Source organism: Acipenser ruthenus, chromosome 7, assembly GCF_902713425.1.
Source record: "Acipenser ruthenus chromosome 7, fAciRut3.2 maternal haplotype, whole genome shotgun sequence".
Lineage (NCBI taxonomy): Eukaryota > Metazoa > Chordata > Actinopteri > Acipenseriformes > Acipenseridae > Acipenser > Acipenser ruthenus.
In genome coordinates this window covers 36,399,121-36,425,690 of record NC_081195.1, presented here as the reverse complement: position 1 = coordinate 36,425,690, position 26,570 = coordinate 36,399,121, and the positions used below count along the sequence as shown (strand labels likewise).

General features: G+C 41.3%; 1 protein-coding gene across 2 annotated transcripts in view; it reads right to left on the bottom strand.

The window, feature by feature from the left end:
• Positions 1 to 2,422: 2,422 nt before the first annotated feature.
• LOC117414991 (uncharacterized protein KIAA0930 homolog) overlaps positions 2,423 to 26,570 on the bottom strand; it is an 86,973-nt gene continuing 62,825 nt past the window's right edge. The window contains exons 3-10 of one of the 2 annotated variants that reach the window (XM_034024890.3): positions 20,734 to 20,838; positions 19,019 to 19,096; positions 16,884 to 16,985; positions 15,638 to 15,778; positions 11,680 to 11,868; positions 10,939 to 11,104; positions 9,243 to 9,398; positions 2,423 to 3,216 (exon numbers count right to left, since the gene is read on the bottom strand). In XM_034024890.3, coding sequence (XP_033880781.1) covers positions 3,176 to 3,216; positions 9,243 to 9,398; positions 10,939 to 11,104; positions 11,680 to 11,868; positions 15,638 to 15,778; positions 16,884 to 16,985; positions 19,019 to 19,096; positions 20,734 to 20,838 — 978 coding nt within the window. In that variant the 3' untranslated portion in view covers positions 2,423 to 3,175. Of the gene's footprint in view, positions 3,217 to 9,242; positions 9,399 to 10,938; positions 11,105 to 11,679; positions 11,869 to 15,637; positions 15,779 to 16,883; positions 16,986 to 19,018; positions 19,097 to 20,733; positions 20,842 to 26,570 lie in introns of both variants that reach the window. The other variant, XM_034024889.3, reaches the window with a different exon arrangement.

Sequence of the window (26,570 nt, the reverse complement as noted above, 5' to 3'; positions counted from 1 at the left end):
TGTCCGTCTCTCCCTGTGAACTCCCGTCCACGGTCAGCAGTGGCCTAGCTTGGATTCGAACGGGTGATCTCCAAGCTATTGGGCGCATCCTGCACTCTGGCGGAGTGCCTTTACCAGATGCACCACTCGGGAGCCCCATGGCTTATTTTTAAGAAGAAATCGACCCTTATACATCTGTATCCAAAACTGTAAGCTACTGATGTTTCAAGTGATGGCATTCAGATATACAGCTGGTAATCATTGAGGGACTGCCAACAACGTAACCACCTTGCAGAGTGGTGCAGTGGATTGAGCGTGGCCAGTAGTGCCCTCACACCTTATTGGCAGTGTTGTGACAAGGGTTTCAAACATGGTAAAGTGACACTGAGAAACTGATCTTTGTTTTTTGTTTTTTAAGTTTTCTTAAGGAAGCACTTTTGACTTCAATGTAAACCTGTGTGTTGTTAGTCCATGTGCACACTTTGGGGCCCATTTCAATGTAGGTTTAGCTTGGAAGAAGCAATTTATAAATACATGCATTAAACAGAAAGAAAGCAATGATTTTTTCTCTTTTGATTCAATTAACAAATCATTGATAGGACTTTAAAATAAGAAAATGTCACCCAAAAGCCTTTTTTTTATTGTGTGAATTTCTGTTTTGCTAAAACATTTTTTTTCCCCAGCTAATTTAATTTGACCCTTAATGAAATAAAAGTTTTGTACAGATTTGACAAAAACAGAAAACACATTAATACACTTGAACAGTGACTTAAAAAAAAATCTGCTCAACAATTTTTTGTTTTTTTTTCTTGTAATGTGTATTTTCATAAACAAGTACACAAAATAAGACATACATGGTAGGGCATAATGAACAGACCTAACATGCACTTCAACTTACAATTTTATTATTTGTGATGAATGTAAATGCAATACTCATCCCAAGATTAAAGCATCTGAATCATGTCTAACACAGAGCGCGGTTCTCCTTTTGAAATATCCCTTTATTATGTTCAAAGCAGGCTTTTGCTAAAAGCTCCAAGAAGAAAAAAAAAATCTTCAAAGTTAAGTGACAAAATACTTAAAAGAGCACAAACTGTAGCAGATTCCACAGTGCAAGCTTTGTTGCATTCTCTGGACCAAAATGGAAGAGTGTTCCTGAACACAGAACACATAGTTGACAATGGTCCTGTATGCTGCTTGTTTTGAATTTTCTGTTGACTCAAGTCCTTCGGTTGGTACTGTCTGTCGTATTCTCATTATCATTGTCAGTTGTTATTTTGTCCATATTACACCACAAAACTCACTCAAAAATAATCATATTAGTAAGTAAGTTTTTTGGCAACTATTCACTTCTTGTGCACCAAGATTTAGGCCCCACATGTAAAGTCCTCTGTGAGGCACAGGTGGGGGTCCAAATAACCGCTGCACAGGAAGTGAACCTGCTGTATGGTGTGGTCCAACACCCTTCACTGGTACGATTCTGTCGTTTTTCACACAATCGAATTGGAAGGCAGACTATAAAAATGGTTCTCTGTCCTGGAAAGAATTTGACTTCATATTGGAAAATGTTTTCACCCAGCAGACACGGTTCATGTTTTGGCTAGTGCTTGCATTAGGCTGCATGTCCATTTAATCTCATCCTTCCCTGTACAGCAGGCTCATTGCAGACATTGAGAAAGACTTCTAAAAGTTTTTGACAGTGTTACTAAATTGAACTATAGAAGGTTTACCCACTAAATGACTAAATATAACACTCAGGCCCAAATTTATAAAGGGGAAAAACTGACCGCAAAAAGCCACGTAACGTGAGTGTTCACTTTATATAGCCTACTGTCTGACTGCGGCAAATTAACGCCTGCTTTTCAGAGTTCTTAAAATAATCACGCAAATACAAGGCCCGCATTTACCAGCAGCTTTAATAAATTAGACGGAATATTTAATAGACCTCATTTGTAAATCCCCTCCCAGTTTTAGCGGTTTCGTTCAGAAACGCCCTAGAATTACATATGCATGAAGGGCTAAAGCGCACAGAGACATTGTCCCCGCAAATCATTTAAATAATTGCATGTTTATGCCATTGCGTGAGTTTTATAAATCCCATCCAAGAATTCAGAACCCTCAGCGCCCGTTTTACGGTCGTAAAGCATGCGCAATCCTTTTATAAATCTGGTCCTGAGTGTTTTAAAGTAATGGTTGACGTATAGTTCAAAGTGACAAAAGAATCCGAAATATAGTCTTACAACTTTGTTGATTTGAGCATAATGGCTTATTTTTGAAAAAGCAGTATAAAATTCTGCAGTCCTAAATGTCTTAATATGACAAAGTTCCAAATGCAAAGATTACACACATTTTTTTTATAAAAAAAAAAAAAAACAACAACTGAGTGCTTAATTATTTGGACGACACCCCCCCCCCCCTCCCGCCCGCCCGCCCGCCCGCACTCTCGTCTGGCCGGTAAGAAAGAAAAAAAAAAAAAAACCAATGTCCCTGCCGGTTTTAATACCCAACTTTTATACTCTGCCTTTCAATTGTAAATTCAGATTATACATAACAAGAAATGGGAGCCAAGTCATTCTGGAAGGTTCACTTTTTGTATCAATTCCCTCTCACAGGACAAGCAAAGGACCTGAAGACCTTTACCATACTCTTCATACACGAGAGGGTTTGAACTGGCCTCCCCTTTCACCACATCTTACAAACACATGAGGAAATGGAAAAAACAAACACGAGACTTATTAAAAGCCGAGATTCTGCCACAGCAGCAGAACCCTTGATGAGTTCAGGGCCAGTCTGTAAACCCTCTATTAACATAGAAGGCATTCCATCTGGCTCTTCTTTAAATCCTGAACACATTCTCTTTCGCTTACATATAGATATAGTTTAGCACATACTGTTCAGTATATTGAATCAAGTAAACACGGTTTCATGTTGTTCGTAAAGCCTTATACTTTTGATTTCTGAAGCTGCCTCCTCCAAGAAGAAGACCTCTTCTGAGCCCGGAGAGAAAGCATCTCTCGTTTGCACACCCTTCGGGACGCGGGACTGAAGAAGGAAGAAAGAGGCACTTTTTGATTTGGCTGGTTTTTTTTTTTTGTTCTTTCTCTTTGTAGTTCTCTTTCCAGACACTAGGTGGTAGTGTTGTTTGTCTCTGGGAGGCACTTGGCAGTGAGGTTCCAATGCAGGGCCTTCTCTTTTGCTAGATCATCAAGATCGGTTTCTGTCGCACTTCTAGAATATCTGAAGAGACAAGACAGGACAAGGAGAATATTTTGAAGACTATTTTAATAATTAGCTGTGTATATATATATATATATATATATATATAAAGAATACAGTCATTTTGAAGCACAAATCGCAGGGCATTGAGCATGTTGGCCTTCACAATTGTATTTACTTACTTACTGTTGGGTTTGTACTCTCAGTAGTTTCATTCTTAGTGTTCATAACCGTTTTGTTCACATCTTTAAGTTATACTTTCATTAATGATCGACGTGGAGGTCTCCAACTGGCAGATAAGGACCCAAGGGTGTGGCTGGGCCCAAAGCCTTGATTTACATGGGCCTCGGATGAATTCCGTTGTAAAAGTATTATCACTGGAGCTGTCGAGTCCCTGAATACTAACTTTCAACACAGCAAATACTTTGGTTTATCTTTCTGTTTACTCTTTTAGTTAAAAGCAGAGATTATACTGCTTTACTAAAAACAGAAATGAGTGTTTACACTAGCGCAGAGCTGAATGACTCGACATCAAGTCGCATTTTTTCGTGACTTGACTCATTGCCATCAAATGACTCGTCTTGATTAGACTCCCTGCTCAAAAGATGTGACTCGACTCAAGTCACACAAAAATGTCTGGCTCGAGTCATTGTCTTTATGATAAAATCAATGACAGACTTATTTCATTTTCAACACATACAGCCCCTCTCTAACACATGCAGTCATCTTGTAATTTTGCACATAAACAGGCTCCTGCCATGGTTAAGACCATTGCTAAGGAAATAGAAAACATCTTTCTAGCCTATAGCACCGTTCTGTGATCACAACATCACAAGCAGCAGGGAGCGCCAGAATCAAATGTGTATGCGGGAAGCAAAGATAGATTTCTGATCACTGATCACTGAAAATCCTGACGAAAATAGTGATTTTTGAGTTTTGTCACAGACACGAAAAAAAACAAAACAACAACATGGAGAGTACACTAAATGTACTGCGGTGGTGGAGTTCACTTTTAATAATTATAGAGTTGACCGGGAGAGAAACAAGCAGGCTGCATCCTGCCAGCACTGTAAAGCGACAATATGAATAAACTGCATTCAAAACATAGCTCTGTTGCGCATCCTGTAAAGGCGCTCTGCGTGGAGTGCAGGATGCGCCCCACAGCCTGGACGTCGCTGGTTCGAGTCCAGTCTATTCCATTTCCGACCTTGGACGGGAGCTCCCAAGGGGTGGCCCGGGGGGGGAGGGGTTAGGTTGGCCAGGGTGTTCTCGGCTCACCGCTTACCAGCGACCCCTGTGGTCTTGCTGGGCACCTGCGGGCTTGCCTGTAAGCTGCCCAGAGCTGCGTTGTTGTCCGACGCTTTAGCTCTGAGGTGGCTGCATGGTGAGTCTACAGTGTGAAAAAAAGCGGTCGGCTGACAGCACACGCTTTGGAGGACAGCGTGTGTTTGTCTTCGTCCCTGCCGAGTCAGTGCAGGGGTGGTAGCGGTGAGCTGAGCCTAAAAATAATTGGGCATTCTAAATTGGGAGAAAATAATAACAAATAATTGGCAATAATTGGTTTTTAGTTTTTTTCAAGGGCTAAAATGAGAATCCTACTTAATAAAAACTCAGGCACAATGCAACAATGGTATTTTTCTAAAATGAGTAGGTAGTCGATATTCGATATTTTAAAAAAAATCCTAGTACCTCTGGTTATAAAATCTCATAAAATGCTTTCTTTTTAAATTCTCAACTCAGTTGTATCAAGTCTGCAAGTTCTTGCGTGTGCGCTAAAGAGAGACCATCCGTTGCCACGTTTGTAGCCTACTTTAAGTAAGATGACACTGGCTGCAACTCTATTGACATTTTTTATACACAAATAAGCTTACTTGATTTGAAAAGCGTCATGAACGATACAAGCAACTTCTTACACCACTTGGTTTGATTAAATGAGTAGTATACAACAAAATATGAAAGATGAACATTAATTTCAACAAAGAACGACAACTTTTTAATGAAAAAAATATATATTGTAGCCTACTTCAATAGGAACATTAGCCTGCTATTATAATATTAAACTAAAACAATAAAAAATAATAATGATCTGGTTCTCTCTTGCCTTTTTCAATGAATATAATTTAATTAATAGAGAATAAAAACATACTAAGATATACTACCTAGCCTAAGTTTAATTAATTGTTTTTGTAATCTACCAGCGGCTTCTGTTGCATAATGATTTCCATTACACGAGAGTAGATGTTAAAACTTCATGCTGATTTGAACTCGGCTCTCGCCAAGATAAGCACCAACTAAGACGTAGTTTTACAGTAAACTAATGTGATCCATCCGTGTCTGTGTCCATTTGCGTTTCCTTCCATATGATGATGTAGATATCCTTCTGTCTGGTGTTGATGGCTGAAGTGTAATGCTGGCTCCAGGGATCAGCTTATTTACCTCCCTGGCGCATCAGCACACACAACGGCTGCGATGCTGGCTCCGGGGATCAACCACAGTGTGGTCTCCCCTGTGCATCAGCATGACAATCGTCTGGATTGAGCGAAGTAGGGTACATCTCTGGGGTCTTCAAGTGGGCACCTTCCATCCTCAGTGTTTCGTCGACTAGCCCACGTCACCTCAAGAGGGCTCGACGGCGATTCTGGCGTCCCAGCATCACCCCTCTCCGTCCCCCACTCAACTCAGCCCAGCTTACTTACCCGTACATCAGCATTTCTTTCTTTCTATTGTGTTTCAGATCCCCAGCCAGAATCTTTCCGTCTCAACCACAGCCAGTTGCTGCTCCTCTCTGCTGCTTCAGATAAGTTCTTTACTGTGCGACGCAACTCTTGGCCACTGAATCCGACATCTCTGAGAAACCGGGTTGTACAGTGTGCCACAAATCCTCGACAACCCACCTCCACTGGGTAAACCCGGTGAAAAACTAAGTTGCAAATCTCCAAAGAAGGCTTTCACTAAATTTGTTATTGTCATCGGTACACTGAAAAAATCAAATGCTGCCCAAAGAAGTTCATGTGGCACTGAACCATATGCATTAGCCAAATCCAGGAATGTCACATGGAGCTCCTTCCTCTCCTTTTTAGCTGATTGAATTTGTTGCCAGATCACATTGATGTGTTCTAAGCATCCTGGGAAACCTGGAATGCCCGCTTTTTGTACTGAAGTGTCAATGAAGCAGTTCTTTAATGTAAGTTGACAATCTCTGAGCAATAATGCTGAAGAAAATATTGCCTTCTACGTTTAATAGGGAAATAGGGCGAAACTGACTCATGCTTGTAGAATCTTTGCTCTTGGTACAACCTGTTTTTCCCATGTCACTTTCATCAATTTCCACAGGATTCGTGGAACTCCTGAAGCACTCTTGTACACTCTGTATGGAACTCCATTAGGCCCTGGAGATGATGAAGCCCTTGCTTTTTTCAAAGCTCACTCTACTTCTTTCCAATTAGGTGCACAGTCCTCCATTTGGTATTCTGGTGGATTGATAGGTGGGATGTCTGAAGGAACTGACATAGGCTCCTGCCTTTTTGAATCTGTATGTGTTTCCTCCAAATAGCTCTCCAGCTCAAACTTAGATTCTTTTAGTGTGCCATTCTTCTCACTGGTGAATAACTTCTTTAGAAATTTGAATAGGTCTTTATAAAAGTTAGTTCTCGCACGCTCCTTTTTGTAGCGTTTTCGTAGGCCCTCAGCTCTGCGCAATGTTGCAAGCTTATCTTTTATGACCCTTTGTAAGAGATTGAGTCCCTCCTTCTGACTTTGTTCTGCTCTTCTCCATTGCTTCCTCAGCGGTCTCCTTTCTCTAACTAAGCATTCAATTTCCTGCTGCCGTCTAGACTTTCCGGGAATAGTTTGTACTTTTTCCTTCCTTTTTTCAATTCCAAACCTCTTGCTTCCATATGCGTAGATGATGTCCCCAAATTTATCCAGCTTCTTTTCAACTGTTCCACTTAATCTTTCCAATGCAACGCAGAGATCTGTGTTTACTGTGTCCCATGCAGTTTTCTCACAAGCTCTTGGCCATTTAACTCCAGGCTTGTGCCCATTGAGGTTCTTTTCTCTCTTATGCTGGTTTGTCTGACCGGGTTCACAAGGATCATTAGGTTCATCACTAACTGTGTCCATGCAAGTCCTCCTCGTGTCTATGACTGGGGTGCTGATATCCTACGAACTGTGGTTTGTTTCCTGACGCTGGATTTCATTCGACTGACTTGACTGACTTCGTAAGAAATACTGATCAATGCAAGGCCCTTGTCCCTTCTCCCTCAAGCATTTCATTCTCCCTTGATGAATCTTCAAACCCCTGACCATTGTCACCTTGCTCCAGCCGCAGACACAAACCTGGAGTTCCATGTCTTTGCTAACTGCAGATCTTGAACTAGTCTTCTGTGAAGTACTCTCCATACTCATATCCGTTTCCGTTCCCAAGTCGTTAACCGTGTTGTCCAACGTTGAGTCATCTTCCGCCCCCGCTCTCGCAGACTCTAGGGGTATTTTTCTCTTTAATTTCTTAGAAGCCTTGGGCGGGTGTCTCCAGCATCCTGTAAACACAGAGCTGGATACTGCCGACAAGGGTAGCTAACCCTTGCCAGCCCCAATGGGGTCTCTTTCCTCCTGTCAGCTGTCTCTCCAGGCTGTCACAAGGTCTTTCCCTTGTTGCCAGCTGCACTATTCACAGCAGTCACTGGACGTATCCAGATCTTCATGATTTCCATTAGACGAGAGTAGATGTTAAAACTTCATGCTGATTTGAACTCGGCTCTCGCCAAGATAAGCACCAACTAAGATGTAGCTTTACAGTAATCTGATCCATCTGTGTCTCTGTCCATTTGTGTACACATCGCTGATAATAGTGCAGACCATGGGTCAAACCAATGTTCATGTTGGGGTGTGTATTTGTTTTTCAATCAATGTCATCCTTCTGGAGTCCTCTGAATGCCTTTTAATTTGTTTGTTTTTTAAACCATTTAAATGCAAAACCATTACAAAACATGTATATATTATTTGTCCTGTGGTTGCCTTTAATTAATTTTTCTGCACGTACTACTGTTTTGTATATGATGTAGAATGTGTGATTGTAAACATCTAACACTAGTACGTACAATACTCTTTCAAATAAACGTGTAATGATTTTGAATGTGCGACTCAAGTCTTTACTCCCCAATGACTACAACTCTGCACTAGCAGGCGTTCTCCGGTAGGGAATGACATGAAATGCTGCATCATGATTGGCTGAGGCAGTGTCCAGTGTTCTATTAGGTTTCTAATGTCAGAGATATATGGTAGGTAAAGATATGGGAGCAATAGAATAGTGGATGCACAGAAGGTGATATTTGACCTGTGTGTAATGTTCAGGAGCAGATTGTAGACTGCAGAAGAAAAAAGTTTCTTATCGGAACTAAACAAGCATTTTTAAAGTGGAGATACAAGCAAGATATTGTCTAAAAGCCTAGTGATGAAACTAGATGTTTATACCATTTTGCTATAAGATTTGTCACTGGTGCCCCTTACAGAACTCACCATCGCAACCTTTACAACCTGATTAACTGGCGACTGAAACACGGCTAGATGTTAAATCAGTAGATGTTAATCTACTGGACCTTCACTGGGAAAACGCCTGCTTACTTGCGTAGTTCACTGGAGCTCTCTTTTGCATTGCACAACTTAAGAGCCAGTCATTTTATCAAACTGCTTGTTCCCATGCAGGGTTGCGACAGTTTCTGGTCGTCACTTTTTTCAGTTTGCAGCAGCCAATGACTGAAATGAGTTTCAACACAAGTTCAAATTAGAATGGTTCATATCTGAGGTTGCTTTGAGCTGTAGGGTGGGCTCATTGCTGACGGACATCTGTACCTGTCAAGCTGCTGTTGAGTTTTATGTTTGATAATGTGTTTTTTTTTTACTGCTTATTTATTGTGTTTTATGTTGTTTGCTGTGGTGTTGAGCCTCTTGCCATGTCGTCACTGTAAATGAGAATATTTTCTGGATAAATAAAGGTTTTGATTAATTGATATGAAGAGGAGGCTGGTGGGATTCCGAGGGCTTCTTACCTGCTGTGATGCGATGCAGAGGCAGCGTGACATACGTGAGGTGTGCAAAGAGCAGGAAGTACTCCTCCATCCTGTTGAGCTTCAGCCAGGAGCCCACCAGAGAGCGGCGCGTGCCTGACAGAGAGCGCGACCGCAGGTTAGTGGCGTTGTGGAGATCTGGGAACGAGAAGAGAGGCGTCTTAGGATACACGAGAGGGGAAGCTGGAAGGGTTCAGAGGAAGAAAGGGGGGCAGCGCACTGAGGTACATGCGAGAGGGGAAGCTGAAAGGGTTCAGAGGAAGAAAGGGGGGCAGCGCACTGAGGTACACACGAGAGGGGAAGCTGGAAGGGTTCAGAGGAAGAAAGGGGGGCAGCGCACTGAGGTACATGCGAGAGGGGAAGCTGAAAGGGTTCAGAGGAAGAAAGGGGGGCAGCGCACTGAGGTACACACGAGAGGGGAAGCTGGAAGGGTTCAGAGGAAGAAAGGGGGGCAGCGCACTGAGGTACATGCGAGAGGGGAAGCTGAAAGGGTTCAGAGGAAGAAAGGGGGGCAGCGCACTGAGGTACACACGAGAGGGGAAGCTGGAAGGGAAGGCAGATTAAACAGCTTTCACTGACAGCTGGAGGCCACTGAGATATTCCGTTTTTATTCATAATTATTATTTAAACACAAATAGAAAACGAATTGTTCAAATAAATAGGGTACCCAACTCTGTGAAGCTGAAAGCTGTGTCAAAAGCTGCTGGTTTCTGAAGGATACCGTCTGTTAAAAGCTGCTGCTGCGTGTCTCTGAGGAAATGCAGCACTCTGCTGTTTTTAAATTGCCTGCTACCAAAGTCACTTCCCATGTCACACCTCATACTGATGGATATTTGAATATTCTTTCAATTTTATATGGCTGGAAAAACTGCTACTGTGTTACAGCAGGAAATGAAACCCAGAATGCCACCACTTTACTGATCGCGCTCAGCATTTAATAAACAGAAAATAAAAGGTTTGAACAGACAAAAACACGGGACACGGCACTACACGCCAAAATAAAAAGACAAACAAAACGACTAACACTAAACAAACGGTGCAGGACAGACGAACAAACACGGTGAGTACAAACAAAACACTTATTATACGCTTTCTATTTACTTTACTTTCACTACTCTCTCTCTCACCCGTTCTCCTCTTCCGAACACCCAACCCCGACTGCAAGAAACGTGCGTCTATTTATACTGTTTGTGCTGGGATTCAATTACTAATTAATTATTCACTTGAATCCCAGCACATGAATTCATTACGTGCAACCCCGTGCCACACATTATATTTTAAATGCACGTGCGTGATGTGCAATCCCGTGCCTAAATACAAATATACACTTTTTAAATACACGTGAAACACAGACCCGTTTATATCCCGTGTACCAATGACTATACACCAACATTTACACACGCAACATACAACACATAACACACAATTGCACACAGGGGCGGGGCACATTGCCACACGCTGACACTATTTTAAAGGCACGGGCTAATCTGACTGTGTTACATGCATCTATGACAGGTAACTGGAACAGAAAACCTCAAATGAAAACACAGCATTTGAGTAATTGTGATGAGAAGTAATGAATGATAAGAAACACCACGGAAAGGTAAGCTCCCTGTTCACCTGCTCTTGAATATTTCCCCCAGCTCTAGTCTATCTCATGTCGCTGCCTGGCACTGACCTCCGCTGTCTTCGTTTTCTCTGAAGAACTCCTCGCTATCGTTGGCGGAGTGGGATTTCTTCATCTCAGCGATCCTGTTGCGGGGAATCTTGCGTCTCAGGGACGGAGAGAAGAAGGACGGCCGGTTGTTCCTCTCCGGAGTGGGAGGGGTACTGAAGGAAGTCACCTGGAATTGAAGAGAGAATAACATAAGATTGATACACGGTAAAACTTCTATTATCCAAACTCACCGGGTGATAATTGAATTATGACAGTGCCATTTTTTTTACATGAAAATATATAATTCAACCCCTTTACGTGTAAATATATAACCTACAGTACTGCACTGTTGTGTAAATACCAGAGATTGAGGGCTGAATACCGCATTTTCTTTGCAATCTAGAAAAGCACAGGACACAACAAGACTAGTTAAGAAGGGGCAAATCCGATACAAAAGGTGTTTGGATATTCAAGGTTTTACTGTACAGACGGATGCCACTATATATGCAAATTGATGAATACTCTCCAACTAGTGCAAAAGAATGGCCTGGCTAAGTTGACTTACAATTTAACAAAATCTTCATTAGATAAAAAGTCGAACTCAAAACAAAAGAAACAATCTGCAGTAGTTAGGAAATAAAAAGCCATAACTTTTGAAAAGCAACAGTCCTGCAGCACTCCAATTTCGATGTAGGTCTATGTAAGAAATGCGTTTCAATGCCAACGTGTACCCTAACAATCGTGGTTTGGCGCCGCACTGACCTGCTCTTGTACAGGAGAGTCCGAGTCCTCCTCAGTGCCGTAGGGAGACGTGTCGCCGGTCGGCACTCGACTCACTGCCATCTCCGCGTGGCCCTTCCCCTGGGGCCCCTTCATGCGCACAAACTCCATGTTGTTGTACTTGTAAAACCCGAAGGACATCCGCTGAGCCATTTTCGCTGCTACGCTAACCTGCACAGGAAACACAAAGAATATACACGCTCAAGAGTAAGTAGCTTTCGTTTTTCCCCCCCGACTCTCCCCTTACCTTTCCGTAATGCTTGCAATCTCTCAGAGTGGCTCGTATCGCAGTTACTCAAATACTCTTTTTTGTTGTTTGTTTGTCTGCATTAGCATGCTTTCAGTTCAGGAGCTTCTCTTCAGTTGTAGTTGCTTGGCAGAGATACAGCATTTGTAACACTAGATCATATTATTGTATAGTGTAGATGAGCCAGCACCATTTAGTAACCTGGCACTTCAAATTCAGTTTCCTTTTGTTTTTTAGCAACACACAGCTGGCCCTTACTAATAAAAGGACACTTTCGCTGATCTATGTCTACATGATCTAGGTCTATGGCAGAAAACTAGAGCTGTGGAGCAGCTCCTGAGTTATAACTTGTAAGATGTATCGGACCTTGTTGTGTGGTTTCATATCTTCCCGGATCACTTGTAATAACTTTTTCAGGATTATAAATTCCTTCGCACAGCCCCGATCTCTCCCGAAGCTTGGTGGTTTCAGCGTTCTTCCTGGTCAGGTAGCAGCAGGGATTCTCAATAAGCCACTAGATGCACACCGTTCCCCCGAGCTGACTTTTACAGACAGTAGCTGCTCCGGTTGCTAGGATACGGTCTGCCTGGTGTCATGTGCAGCAGTGTCTTCTGGGATGAATTAACTCAATGGCCTAGCTGTTTTAGACATGTTTTATTTTTGTATTTTTTAAACCGCATTAAAAGGTCATTTTTTTAATTTTCGTAAAATGCCCACTGCAACTGTAATTGTATACAGTGAATTAAATACCTAGACCACTCTGGTTGTGTGCGGAGGCCAGCAGTCTGGTCATTCCCCTGTCATTCCAGCATGTTGCACAGGATATTTATTCAGTTATTCATAATTTTATTACAGTAACCGTACTGTAATAATAATAGACAAAAAAAAAAACTATCAACCAACTTTGAAAAACATCCCTAAAATCCTTCTGTGGCAGCAAAAAATAAATAAAACATTTTTCTTTTTAGTTTTTTTCTTTTTTTTTTTTTAATATATATATATATATATATATATATATATATATATAAAAATGTGTATTGTATCACAGAAGAGACAAGGACAAGACAGAAAAGGACTGGTTGTTTTGGGGCTGGTTTGGGTGCTTTTGGTGCCTGTGCAGTCTCTTTCACTCTTTGATTGTTATTACAGACTGCTTTTAATCACACTGTTACCTTTTACTTTTCCTAAAGTAATTGCATCGCTATTATAAATTGCTCAAATAGCAACTACCATGCTGTGGTCTACTATTGTTGACTTCATTGCTGCTAGCTACACTGCTCTGAACTTCACCACTGTGTCCACAGCTATTACAGACTAATAGTTAGCGATGTGTTTTTCCAGATTCCTTTCGATTAAGTTGAGGTGTGGACCTAATGCATGGATCCCTTGCCCTAACTGATCAATTGTAACACCTCAGGGAGGGGGGAGAAATGGATCCCGCTCATCTCGAGTGCTTTTTCCTGTGTCGAAGTCTCTTGCTGCTAGTAACACCACTCGGTTTAAAACGGCTCTTTTAAATGCTCATTCTCTAAATAACAAGGCTATCTTTCGTAACCGATATAGCTTGGAAAATGGGTTTGACTTTGCTGCTTTCGCTGAAACTTGGCAGTCTCCTGGAGATCTCTCCTCCTTGCATCTGGCTACACCTCCGAACTACTCTTTTCTCGACAATCCTCGTAATTCAGGAAGGGGTGGTGGATCTGCTGTCATTTTTAAATCCTGCTACACTGCTACTGCCCTATCTTTTGACAACTATTATTCTTTATTCTTGTGGTACTATTATCGTCCACTTAAAGCTGATTCTACCTTTTATCCTGAATTCTCAATTTTATTAACTGTGCTTTATCTGCTTACCACTAGACTCGTCATCATGGGTTCTCAACCTGTTGCTTCTTTTCTCAGCGTCACTGATTGTTTTGGCCCCCAACTCATAACCGAGTGTCAGGATGTGCAGAATATGAATGACATGCTACTTCTATTGCGGTGAGCGGGTCAGTCTTGATTCCTAGTCTTTTGAAAACAAGTCGGTCTTATTTTTAAGTAGCACTTTAATGGTTGAACACACAAACTAGTCTGAAAAAAAACTACAACACAATATTGAGGTATTGCAATAATAACCATTTTGAACACTTTACGGAATTTAAATGCTGCAGGTCACATTCAAAGTTTAAGGGTCTGAGGGCCCCATTTACTACTCACAGCAATAGTTTTTACAAATTCAAAATTCGAAGGCATATTCAAATATCCCTTCATGTTTAATTGATGAATACATGTATATGATACTGCATCATATAAGATTATTTAAGAGTAAAACAAACCTGGTATCTTACCAACAATACAATACAATACAACAGAAGTGTACTTCTATATATAGCGCCCTACACGCCATGGCATCCCAGAGCGCTGTACAAAGTGAAAAACAAAACAAGAGTGCTCCCATGTACAATACACTCCAGCTATAACCGATTACAGAAAAGCACATTCAAAAAAGTATGCTTTCAATTTAGACTTTAAATAATCCAGTGTTTCCACCTGCCTGATGGTAACCGGAATAGAATTCCACAAACGAGAAGCACAACAGTTTACAACAGTAAAAAACTCCAGTTCCAGCTGATTGAAGATAATTTTTAGAACAAGTAAGAGTTCTGCATTTTGTCTGATCTCAAGGAACGACTAGGAACATACGGAGTTGGTAGTTCTTGGAGACAGGCTGGCCCTAATCCATGAAGGACCTTATGAGTTATTACAGCAACTTTAAAATCAATTCAATAACTCGCTGGTAACCAGTGTAAGGAACATACTTTGTAAACTAAAGAGGAGAAACGCTACAGTACAGGGCTCTGGGTTTATTTCAGATGTTGTTTTTGCATAGTGTTTGCTTTGCATTATGGATGTGCTCATTTATAATAAGAGAATGCGTTGTGTGTTGGGTGCCTCTTGTATTATAAAAGATGCCATCGCATGCAGTTTAGGCCAGAGCTTTTTCCTTAAACTGTGTGAAATGACTGTGTGAATTTTTAAAGCGCTTCTTCCATTCTTTTTAATTAACTCATGAAAAAATCATGTCAGTGTTACAAAATGAAATAGAAAGCACACCGAGAGTGCTTGGAATATATCACTTCATAGTTTGGTTCTGGATGTTTTACCTTATCAAAATTCAGTTAATTAAAGACTGGAGGTAGCGCTTTGGAATAATAAGAGACACAGCACACAGGACGTATTTTTTTTTTACTTCTGAACTATGCAGTGTGTTTATGCACAGGGTGACATCTATACACAGGATAAGAGGTACTGAGATACTTCACTGTGATTGGTTGATTTCTCATATATAACTCAATGACAGTGTTTTATAGGAAGATAGGGAGACATTAGAGAAAAGGAAATGTTGTAAAGACTTTTACTTCACCATCTACATTGTAGGCTGTATACAATAGTTCTACATGATCCTAGCAGCTGACTGATCTCAGAACTTTGTCACGTTAAAGAATCCAGGTGATTCTGCCTCAACAACATGACTAGTTAACCTATTCCATTCCCTCACCACTCTATGTGAAGTGTCTCCTACCCTCTGTCCTGACCATTTCCAACTGTGTTCTCTGGTCCTGGTTTCTGTACTGTGTTTAAACTGATGGTTTTGGTTAACTGTGCTCCTGTATAAACCTCCCCAAGGCTATGTGAATTCCAGCTACTCACCCGGTTGTCATAGACCTTCTTCAGAGCTTCGTATCGGATGGACCCCTGGAAGATGACCCCCTGGAAGGTGTTGTTCTTATCACTGGCCACCAGCTCCACACAGACCATCTCACCCTCTCCCACAGTCATGTCTCCGAACACCTGCACAGCACAGACACATTACACAGTGGAGTCTCACACACCAACGAGAGAAACAGGGCTACTGATGAGCTCGAATTTATAGAACGGTATGTTAAAACGTTGACAACATCGATTGTTGAAAAAATGGTTTTGTATCTATTGCGGTTGAATTAATATTAGTTTTTACTGGATCTCACTTTTGGAATTGTTCTTGTGTTCGTTCAAATCGAAGGACAAAATGACTCCAATTTACACCTAACATTGCCAAGCAGATGTGGAGCTTGATCTAAGGAAAGTAATTCTCCAAATTCAGCCGTTTAATTTACTTTAACATATTTTCTTTTGTACTTCAGGGATAGAAATAAGACTCCTATTGCATAGCAGTTTACCCCATTCCAGGTTTTAATAGGCGCTTGATCAGTCACAGTGTATAGGTAACAAGCTCAGGTGTGTCTTATTAAACTCATAGTAAAACCAGGAATGGATCAAACTGCTATGCAATTGGAGTCTTATTTCCATCCCTGTGCTTGTTATAAGTACTCCAGAACGTTCATGCTGTGCTGTGTTTATTTCACTCACAAGAATGGCCATAAACAAGCCTCCTGTTGGTTATTTGGTTATCTTTATTGGTGGAATAATTCCGTAAGGAACAGTCACGTCACTGATTTACACACGGCTAGCATCAGTGTCTGTGCTGGCCAAGTGTAATCGTTGCATGAAACAGACATACACAGCTATGGACAAAAGTTTTGCATCTCCCTATAGAATCAACAAATTTTGCTTCATAAAGTCGAATGAAACCTGCTGAATAATGTTACGTTAACATATTGAATTACATATGAATTATTTTCTATGGAAAAAACCCTATCTTAAATTTCGCTTTGTGCATTTTTGTAATCTCAAACACAGACAACACTGCGGTTCAACAGCTATTAATACCATGGCTTCAGTGACCATAGTTCTGACTTGGAAATGTGTAACTTCTTACTTAACCTTTCATACTTAATTGTGTGCACCATTTTGAGTCTACTGTACATACTCAAAAACATTATAAAATGACTGCCTGTCATATCCTGATATTAAACGTTAAGGAATCGAGGGTGCTTTACCACGCCCCTGAACGTACCTCCTCAAAGCTGTCGATCATGAAGAATATGTTTGGGAAGCTCATTTTGGACTCCTCGCCCTTGCTGTCCATGGGGTTCTTACTGGGCGAGGCGAATACTTGCTGTGAACGAGAGACAGAAAATACTTCGTTGATACAGCACCTCAATCCTGACCTGAATACCCCCTGAATACCCTGCCTGCCAGGCAGTCCTGGGCCTCTTTCCAGCAGTTTTGTCATGTGTTAATAATGCCCCCTCATCCACCCCAACTCTCCCAAACTGGTCAAACACGTTCCTGCTTTACCACCTCCCTTAAAAAACGGATCCCATGGCTATACTTTTTATGCACAGTTGACCCTGGTTTGCCATGTTTATTAATATGCTTTACCATACCTTACCATTCTTTACAATGCTTACCTTTGCTTTACCATGCTTTCACTGTGCTTTATTACACTTTACTGTAATTTATTACACTTTGCTGTGCTTTTACTGTGGGAAACCTTTATAAAGGGCCAGGACCCAGAGATGTTTTTTTAATGGTATTTTTTCCTATTAAATGAACAAATACTCACTGGGCACTCGGGGCTAACAAAGAGCAGTTTATTTTTACTGAGGTTTACTGAAATGTTTGTGCTGCCTGCCCGACACAGTGCTTTGTTTGCTCAAAGATATTCTTGATTTCCTTATTTCATTTAGCCACTCATCCAGCATCATTTCAAACTCTCTTTTGATGCCGACTGCTGTGTGATTCAAACAAAGGTGAGAGTAAAAGGAAGACAACATGGCGAGGATGGTACAAAGTCACCTGGGGAGAGGAGGGGAGGTACGAGTCAGAGACAGAGAGAGAGAGAGAGAGAGAGCCCTGCAGCTTGGTAGGTAATTCGCCAACTGATGTATATAATCCATATTCTGTTCAATAAGATTTCTGCTTTAGTTCATGGTTAGATGCTGTAAACAGTTGATGAGCGCATCATCACTGCGATTCATAGCAGGTTGACTTGTGATGTGTTGGTTGTTGATGTATCTCTGTTGTATTGTATTGGGAGTCAATGCAACGCTCCCTCTGTAATCCCCAGTGAAGACCGGCGACTTCGCACAGCCAGGACTTGAACCTGCACTCCCCTGACTGTGTGACTCACTTCATTCTGAAATTTCCCTCTTTACGATTGCTTCAGCTGGATTTTGCCCTTTAATATAATGGTTTGTCGATTCGATTTTGAAAAGGGTCTGATCGTTAATGGTCGACTAGTGTCTTTGTGGTCTCTGTAGGAGGATATCATATCCGAGTTCCCTTCCCTGGTATATCACCTCATCGCTCTCTCCATCAATACTAGGAGTCTCAGTGCCATGTCATGAACTCTGGCTACTTGTGTGTTAGAGGATTGATTTATTGATCTAGTAAACTGATATTACTGGTAACTGTATAATGTGCACAGTAACGCCCCCTCAAACATGAGCCACCAAAGCACATTTCCATGGTAAAACATAAATAAGCTGAAAAGACTGAAAAAGGTTTAGGATGTAATTTATGACCCTGATCGTCACACAGGTAAACAAGGCCACATGCAAGGATTGTGGGAAATCTTTGACCTCCAGGATAAAGGTCATAAAATAGGCAAATCGAATATGGATAAAGTGTTTTTGTCTATTGCGTTTGCAGGCGAATATGTTGTGTGTGGGGTGTCTCTTATTGTGCAAGAGATGTCATCTTGTGCAGTTTGGGTGAGTGGACAGTGAAGTGAACCTGAGCAATTCTGGCTGCACAAATGTTGCGAAAATGATGTTTCTTATACAATAAGACACATCTTACACATGACGTATTCACTTATTATAAACCACACAAATGAAGATTGTACTCAAAAATAGCTTTCAAACTAAAAACATTGTTATTTTTGTAAAACACAATAGTCCCTGAATAATGCTTGTAGGCTTGCAGATGCTGTGTCGCGGTGAGACTATTTATTAAAAACAAAAGTGCAGCCGGAGAAACGTGTGTTTTTAAAATGTTTGTGTGATTTCGGTAATACTTTCTTCAGAGAAACTAGTGTCAAGTTTATCAAAACTTAAAGAAAGAGGAAAGTTAAAAGGATGATCCATTTTACAAAAAACCTTACTGTATGACCTCAGTACAGGTATCAAACACATGACCTCTCACCTGCGACTTCTTTTTGTGAATATGGATGTCCCCTCCGTCCGACCTCGTGCACACGGCACACGTGACAACATAATCCAGCTGGAAAAGAAAAAAGGCCTCCCTTTCACTAAGCATGAATTCAACATTGTACTGAGCTATTCATCAATAATACTGAAGAAATGAGTCCTTAAATATTGGGAAGGGTTGCTGTAAAGTGATGCTGGCAGACTGAACTGCTTTTTAAATATGGGGTCCAGTGCTAGGAGCCCTTCAACAACAGATTTCAGACTTTATATTCCGTTTTTAAACTCCATGTCAATTATTTAAATTATATGTCAAATTATTAAAAAAAATATGACTTCAATTATCTTTTTAGCTATTACTTTTTGTAATCAAACATAAATTATATTTTTGAAAAAGTTTAATAAAAATAATTAAGAGAGAAAATACTGGTCACCACTTATATACTGCAGTAAAAACCTAGTTTGTATTCCATGTAAAAAGACGGTAAAAAATTAAAGGTTTCCCCGGTGTCTTTAGTCTTTACAGAACGGTATTGAGAGCAAGACATGACTTAGCACCAGGAAATAGCAGTTTAGTGATGTTCCTTAACTTGCAAAACACTCAAGTCACAGATTACACTGTAAAACTTCAGTCAAGCAAATTAACTTTTCAGCTAGTACCTTCATCGTGTAACCAGTTACAAAATGTAGGTTTATTTTGAGATTTGAAGCAGTACATAAAACACAACCAAAGTGTAGGTTACTTTGTTGTTTATTTTTGGGCCAGTATAAATGGCCTGTTTGGGGGATATTTAAGGGAAAATGTTAGGCTGGTTGAAACAAGGAAATAGGCTATTTCAGGGATGGAAATAAGGCTTCCATTGCATAGCAGTTTAATCTATTCCTGGTTGAACTATGAGTTTAATAAGACACATCTGAGCTTGTTACCTACATGCTGTGGCTAATCAAGCTCATAGTAAAATGGATGAAATTGCTATGCAATAGGAGTCTTATTTCCATCCTATACCAGCAAGGGAGACGGTTTCTCTGAATTACACACAACCAGTCTTAGTGCTTTAGAATTTACTGGACACTCACTGGGTAGCTAAGCTTCCCTCATCAGAGTGGAGAGATGTTCTGCTGGCCTGCAATCCTAACTGGGGCTGACAGAGTCCCAACTGAAATCCATTTGATCTCGATCCGATACTGATGAAGATGAATAAGTTTAATTTAACTCATTCAGTAACAAATACATTTTTCTTTGAAAATAATCAGAACTCAAGCTGTATTTCTGTAATTCGATACATTCGTAATCAATATGTCTTCACAGACTGCAAACTGCTGCGTCCTGTTTTGAGGACAGTCAAGTTAGTCGTGCCCGTAATCAGAGCAGTGACATTTCACGCCACCCATGAAGCTCAAGCTTTATCATCATTGTGGGCAGGAAAACACCAAGAAATGTATCATTTTTAGGCTTCAGTTGCTTTTTATGTTGAGGTGTCATAAAAGCATCTGAAGGGCTATATTTGCAGAATATATTAACTAACTCTTTGCGGTTAACAAAATTAGGAATAAGTTATCATAACAATATAGTTAGAGAAAATTAAAAACAACAGGTAGATGCCAGTTAAAAATGCTCAAATGAAGACACTGTTAAATCGGATTAAAAGCCAATCTCAGTAGCAGGTGGACGTGTCTTTAGACGTGTTCCTTCAGCCGTAGTCCCTCTCCTACCTTCTGCAGAATGAGGTTCAGGTAGACGCTGTCCTCCCAGTCGATGTCTGGGTCTCCCAGTCCAGGAAGCTTTTTGGAATCCCTCCGATAAACCTCAACTTCAACCTGCTGGGAAAACAAGCACGGCTTAATGAACGAGGCTGAGGGACGAGAGGTGTTCGGGTCTCAGGTTCACTGGCTATCCTTGGCAAAATCCTGAGTTACCTTAATAAACTGCTAATTACCTCTAGTAGTAATTATAATCTTGGATCTCAGACTGTTCTAAGTTTCGCAGTTCCTAATGTTTGTATGGAACTTCAGTTTTTGTGCTCCGTGGTCTAAAGTGGAATAAAGTTCAGGGAGAACTGAAACTTACTGTCTTGATTGTAATTTGATTAACTTGTTTTATTGGTTATTATTATTATTATTATTATTTATTTATTTATTAGCAGACACCCTTACCCAGGGCGACTTACAGTTGTATACAAAAATACATATCAAGAATTACAGTACAATTAAGAGCATGGTACAAAATACAATGACTTCAGTCCTAATAAGAGCAAATACAAAACACAGTAAGATTTGATATCGGGGCAGTTCAGGAGCAGATAACAGTGCATGGATAGTTACATCAGGGTTAGATAGGAGTGCAAGTGAAATACAAAATACAGTAAAATAGGGAGCAGATAAGTGTAAGTTAAAGTGCATTAAAGGCAGAGTGCTATATTTTCCAGAAGGGAAGAGTTGAGTTTTAAAGGTGTTGTCTGAAGAGGTGTGTCTTGAGGAGGTGCCGGAAGGTGGTCAGGGACTGAGCAGTCCTGACATCCGTAGGAAAGTCGTTCCACACTGCGGGGTGAGGGTGGAGAAGGAGAAGGCTCTGAAGGCAGGGGAGCGTAGAGGAGGTACAGCGAGTCTTCTAGTGCAGACGGAGCGGAGAGGTCGGGGGTGTAGGGAGAGATGATGGTCTGGAGGTAGCTGGGTGCAGTCTGGTCAAGGCATCAGTAGGTGAGTACAAGAGTCTTGAACTTGATGCGAGCGGGAGCCAGTGGAGTGAGCGGAGCAGTGGAGTAGCGTGGGAAAAGCGAGGCAGAGAGAACACCAGGTGAGCAGTAGAGTTCTGGATGAGCTGGAGTGGATGGGTGGCGGATACAGGGAAGCTGGCCAGGACAGAGTTGCAGTAGTCTAGGCGGAAGAGTACCAGGGCCTGGACGAGGAGTTGCGTGGAGTAGTTGGGTGAGGAAGGGTTGGATTCTTCGTATGTTGCTCATGACAGAGGAGAGAGCGGCTGTGCGGGCAGAGTTTAGCGAGTTAGTGACAAACAGGAGAGTAGTTTCAGTGGAGTGAGCAGAGCGGAAACCAGATTGAAGAGGGTCGAGCAGAGAGTGGTTAGACAGGAAAGCAGAGAGCTGGCGGTGTACTGCACGCTCGCGGAGATGAAGGGGAGTAGAGCAGGAGCAGAAGCTTGAAAGAGATTATTATTTATTATTATTATTATTATTATTTATTTCTTAGCAGACGCCCTTATCCAGGGCGACTTACAATCGCAAGCAAATACAAATACATTCAAGTGTTACAATATAAGTCATACAATAAGAACAAGAAATACAATAATTCTCAAGTGTGACAAACCACAATTCAATAATACAGCAGATAATAGTGAAAGTTACATCAGGATATGATTAAATAGTGATAGTTACATCAGGATATGATTAAGTACAAAATACTACAGATTAAACACTTGGCAGATTACAATATTCTGAGGTACAGGATTAAATGCAGTAAAATAGGGGGCAGATAAGAGCAAAATAAAGCATATTTAAATGAAGGGTGATAGTGTCCCAGGATACAACAGAGGAGTTCTACAAGTGCTGTTTGAAGAGGTGAGTCTTAAGGAGGCGCCGGAATGTGGTCAGGGACTGGGCAGTCCTGACATCTGTGGAGAAGGAGCGGGCTCGGGAGGCAGGGGAGCGTAGCGGAGGTAGAGCCAGTCTTCTAGTGCAGGCGGAGCGGAGAGGTCGAGTGGAAGTGTAGGGAGAGATGAGGGTCTGGAGGTAGCTGGGTGCAGTCTGATCAAGGCATCTGTAGGCTAGTACAAGAGTCTTGAACTGGATGCGAGCGGTGATCGGGAGCCAGTGGAGCGAGCGGAGTAGTGGAGTAGCGTGGGCGAAGCGAGGTAGAGAGAACACCAGGCGAGCAGCAGAGTTCTGGATGAGCTGGAGCGGACGGGTGGCGGACGCAGGGAGGCCAGCCAGGAGGGAGTTGCAGTAGTCTAGGCGGGAGAGTACCAGGGCCTGGACCAGGAGCTGGGTAGCATAGTTGGTGAGGAAGGGTCGGATTCTTCGGATGTTGCTCAGGAAGAATCTGCAAGTGCGTGCCAGAGTGGAGATGTGCTGGGAATAAGAGAGGCCGGGGTCCAGGGTGACTCCAAGGTTCTTAGCTGAGGAAGAGGGAGAGAGTGTGGTAGATAAGTGGGGAGGGGGTCTAGGGTGCACGTGGTGGGTTTGTGGCCCTGGAGGAGGGAGGAGAGGTCAGAGTCTGAGAGGGGAGAGATTGAGGAGAAGGAGGGTAAGTTAATAGGGGAGACAGACGATGTTGGGATTGGAGCGGCGGAGGGAGAGGTGTTAAAGAATTTGCAGATATCAGAGATTTTAGAGGAGAAGAAAGAGGCAGTCGTCAGAGGAGATAGAGGAGGGAGGAGGAGGGGGGAGGGTTGTGGAGAGAAGAGAAGGTAGAGAATAGTTTCTGGGGTTGTTAGTGGAGGATTGGATAATAGATTAGAGGAGGGAGCAGTAGAAGTCTACGGCAGCAGGGAGTTTGTTTCTCTTCCATTTCTTTTCAGCAGAGAGCAATTCTGTTCTTGCCACGCGGAGCACAGATGAGAGCCAGGGATGGGGAGGGGAGGGGCGGGCAGGTCGGAAGGTGAGGGGACAGAGGGAGTCGAGGGAGGAGAAGAGGGTGGAGGTAGCAGGGTCTACAGAGAATTGGGAGGAGTAGATAGGAGGGAGGTTCTGCTTATATGAATGTGTGTGGTTTCATTTGTATGATATGTCACCTTTCTGACCAGATGTCCCTTAAGAACATAAGAAAGTTTACAAACAATTCGGCCATCCGGCCCATCTTGCTCGTTTGGTTGTTAGTAGCTTATTGATCCCAGAATCTCATCAAGCAGCTTCTTGGAGGATCCCAGGGTGTCAGCTTCAACAACATTACTGGGGAGTTGGTTCCAGACCCTCACAATTCTCTATGTAAAAAAGTGCTTCCCATTTTCTGTTCTGAGTGCCCCTTTATCTAATCTCCATTTGTGACTCTACATATTTTCTGTATGCATTAACCCAAAGGCAAAGAATACACCATTTATAAAAAATAAACAAACAAAAAAAACCCCAATCTTAAAATAAAAACTAAATGTTGATGTTAGCAAGCAACAGATACAGAACTTAATTTACGAGCTCCGACATGCATCTCTCTTGCTAACTCTGTTACAGTTTACTTTTGCTTTTTACAAATGGACCATGTGATGCAGAACTATGAATTCGGTTTTAAGAAAGTGTGTAACATCCAAATCTAATGGAGCTGAGAACATCTTGCATTATTTAGAATTCGAATTTACAGCCCTTTCATTTATTCTCATCTTGACTGATCAGAGGTAGCAGTGTTGAAGTGGTTAATGTCCACAACACTCTGGTTTCTGACTGCCGTTTTCAATAGCTGCTTCACTTGAGTTCTTATACTGCAGAATAGCATGGCAATGAACAAAATAGCAAAGCCTTCAGTGTAGTCCTGTACTGTGCATGAATAATACAACAGGATCTTTCTTCACCGGTTCAGTTACAACACCTTCCATTCAGCTCAGCTCAGCCTCCTCCCTAGAAGTGTCGCCCTGGGGTCAGTTGTAAGTGTAATGAATTACTCACTCCAGACTTTCATTCAAGTGTCTCCACTGCTGGATGTGAGGCTGGAAGGGAACTAACACACAGAAGAGCCTCAATAGCAATCTCTGCTGTCTGTAAGCTGACGTCCTTGCAGACAGGAAGGTTAAGCAATTTTAACTGGTGCACTCATTGAGCCAGCAGATTTACCAATGGATCATCTTCATGGGCCGAGAGCAAAAACCTGTTATAAAACGAGTCAACGTTTGAGAAACAAAGTGGAAAATGTGTCAGCCAACACCTTCATCAGTGACAGCATTTCTACAGTACCTTACAAATATCTGAGTGTTTGATGCTGAATGGATGACAAACTCATGGTTAGGGCTGTATTTTTTTTCACAGTAAAAAATGGCTTTTCACAGCATTTCACGGTCTAAAAATAAGTATTTCAAGATATTTCACGATTAAACATAATATTAGTGTTGTCACATTCAAAATGAATCATTTTCTGTTGTTATTATACATGCTTACCTTCGAAGGAATTGGAAGCTGAATTGATATTTTAGAGACATAACATTTTTTGCGGTTGTTCAATTGCTTTCATTTGAACCCAATTTAACTGTCTGGCAATGAAGTAATTTGCTGCCACTGTGACAAGCAAATTTTAACAGAATACTGCCAATTGCAATTTTGATCAATTATGTGTTGGAATTGATACATTGGAATTTGAATTGGGAATTGATTTTATAAAGGAATTGGAATTGACCCCAAAACTGGTCAGAGTTGATTTTGCAGGGTCCTGATTGTTCAAACTCCTGGCACCTGGTAATGTAATAACATGCCTGAGCAAGGGGAGTTCTAGAGGGAGCTGAGTGAAGTATATTTTAGAATAAAGCTGAAGATATTTTGTAGGCCACTGCGGCTCTCTAACACATCCTTGCTCAGTCGCACACTGCAGAGATGATGTCATCGCCCTGTAAGCCTGCTGTCCCCTTATAGCAGGTTTAATGAAAGGCGAAATCTTATTCCCCGAGCCTGCCCGGAATACAGATCAGCACCTTGTGAGACAGAAGCAATTGAAAGTGCTTGTCTCTTAGCGCCGCTGTGCTCCATTCAATTCAAGAGGCTCAATCACTTTGTTCAGGGCTTCGGAAATGCTGTGATTTTGTGTGTTTTAGAAATCAGGCTGCTGCTGCTGTTTTGTTTTCTTTTACGACTAGTATTATTATTATTATTATTATTATTATTATTATTATTATTAGTAGTAGTAGTAGTAGTAGTAGTAGTAGTAGTAGTAGTAGTAGTAGTAGTAGTAGTAGTAGTAGTAGTAGTAGTAGTAGTAGTAGTAGTAGTAGTAGTAGTAGTAGTAGTAGTAGTAGTAGTAGTAGTAGTAGTAGTAGTAGTAGTAGTAGTAGTATTTAACCTTAAAAAATGGTTGCTCAACCTGAAACCTAAATTGAAATCTTTTCATGTATTTTCCCCCAGATTTTTTATATATATATATATATATATATATATATATATATATATATATATATATATATATATATATAGCTCTGGGAAAAATTAAGAGACCACTGCAAAATTATCAGTTTCTCTGGTTTTACTATTTATAGGTATGTGTTTGGGTGAAATGAACATTTTTGTTTTATTCTATAAACTACTGACAACATTTCTCCCAAATTCCAAATAAAAATATTGTCATTTAGAGCATTTATTTGCAGAAAATGACAACTGGTCAAAATAACAAAAAAGATGCAGTGTTGTCAGACCTCGAATAATGCAAAGAAAATAAGTTCATATTCATTTTTAAACAACACAATACTAATGTTTTAACTTAGGAAGAGTTCAGAAATCAATATTTGGTGGAATAACCCTGATTTTCAAGCACAGCTTTCATGCGTCTTGGCATGCTCTCCACTAGTCTTTCACATTGATGTTGGGTGACTATGACACTCCTGGCGCAAAAATTCAAGCAGCTCGGCTTTG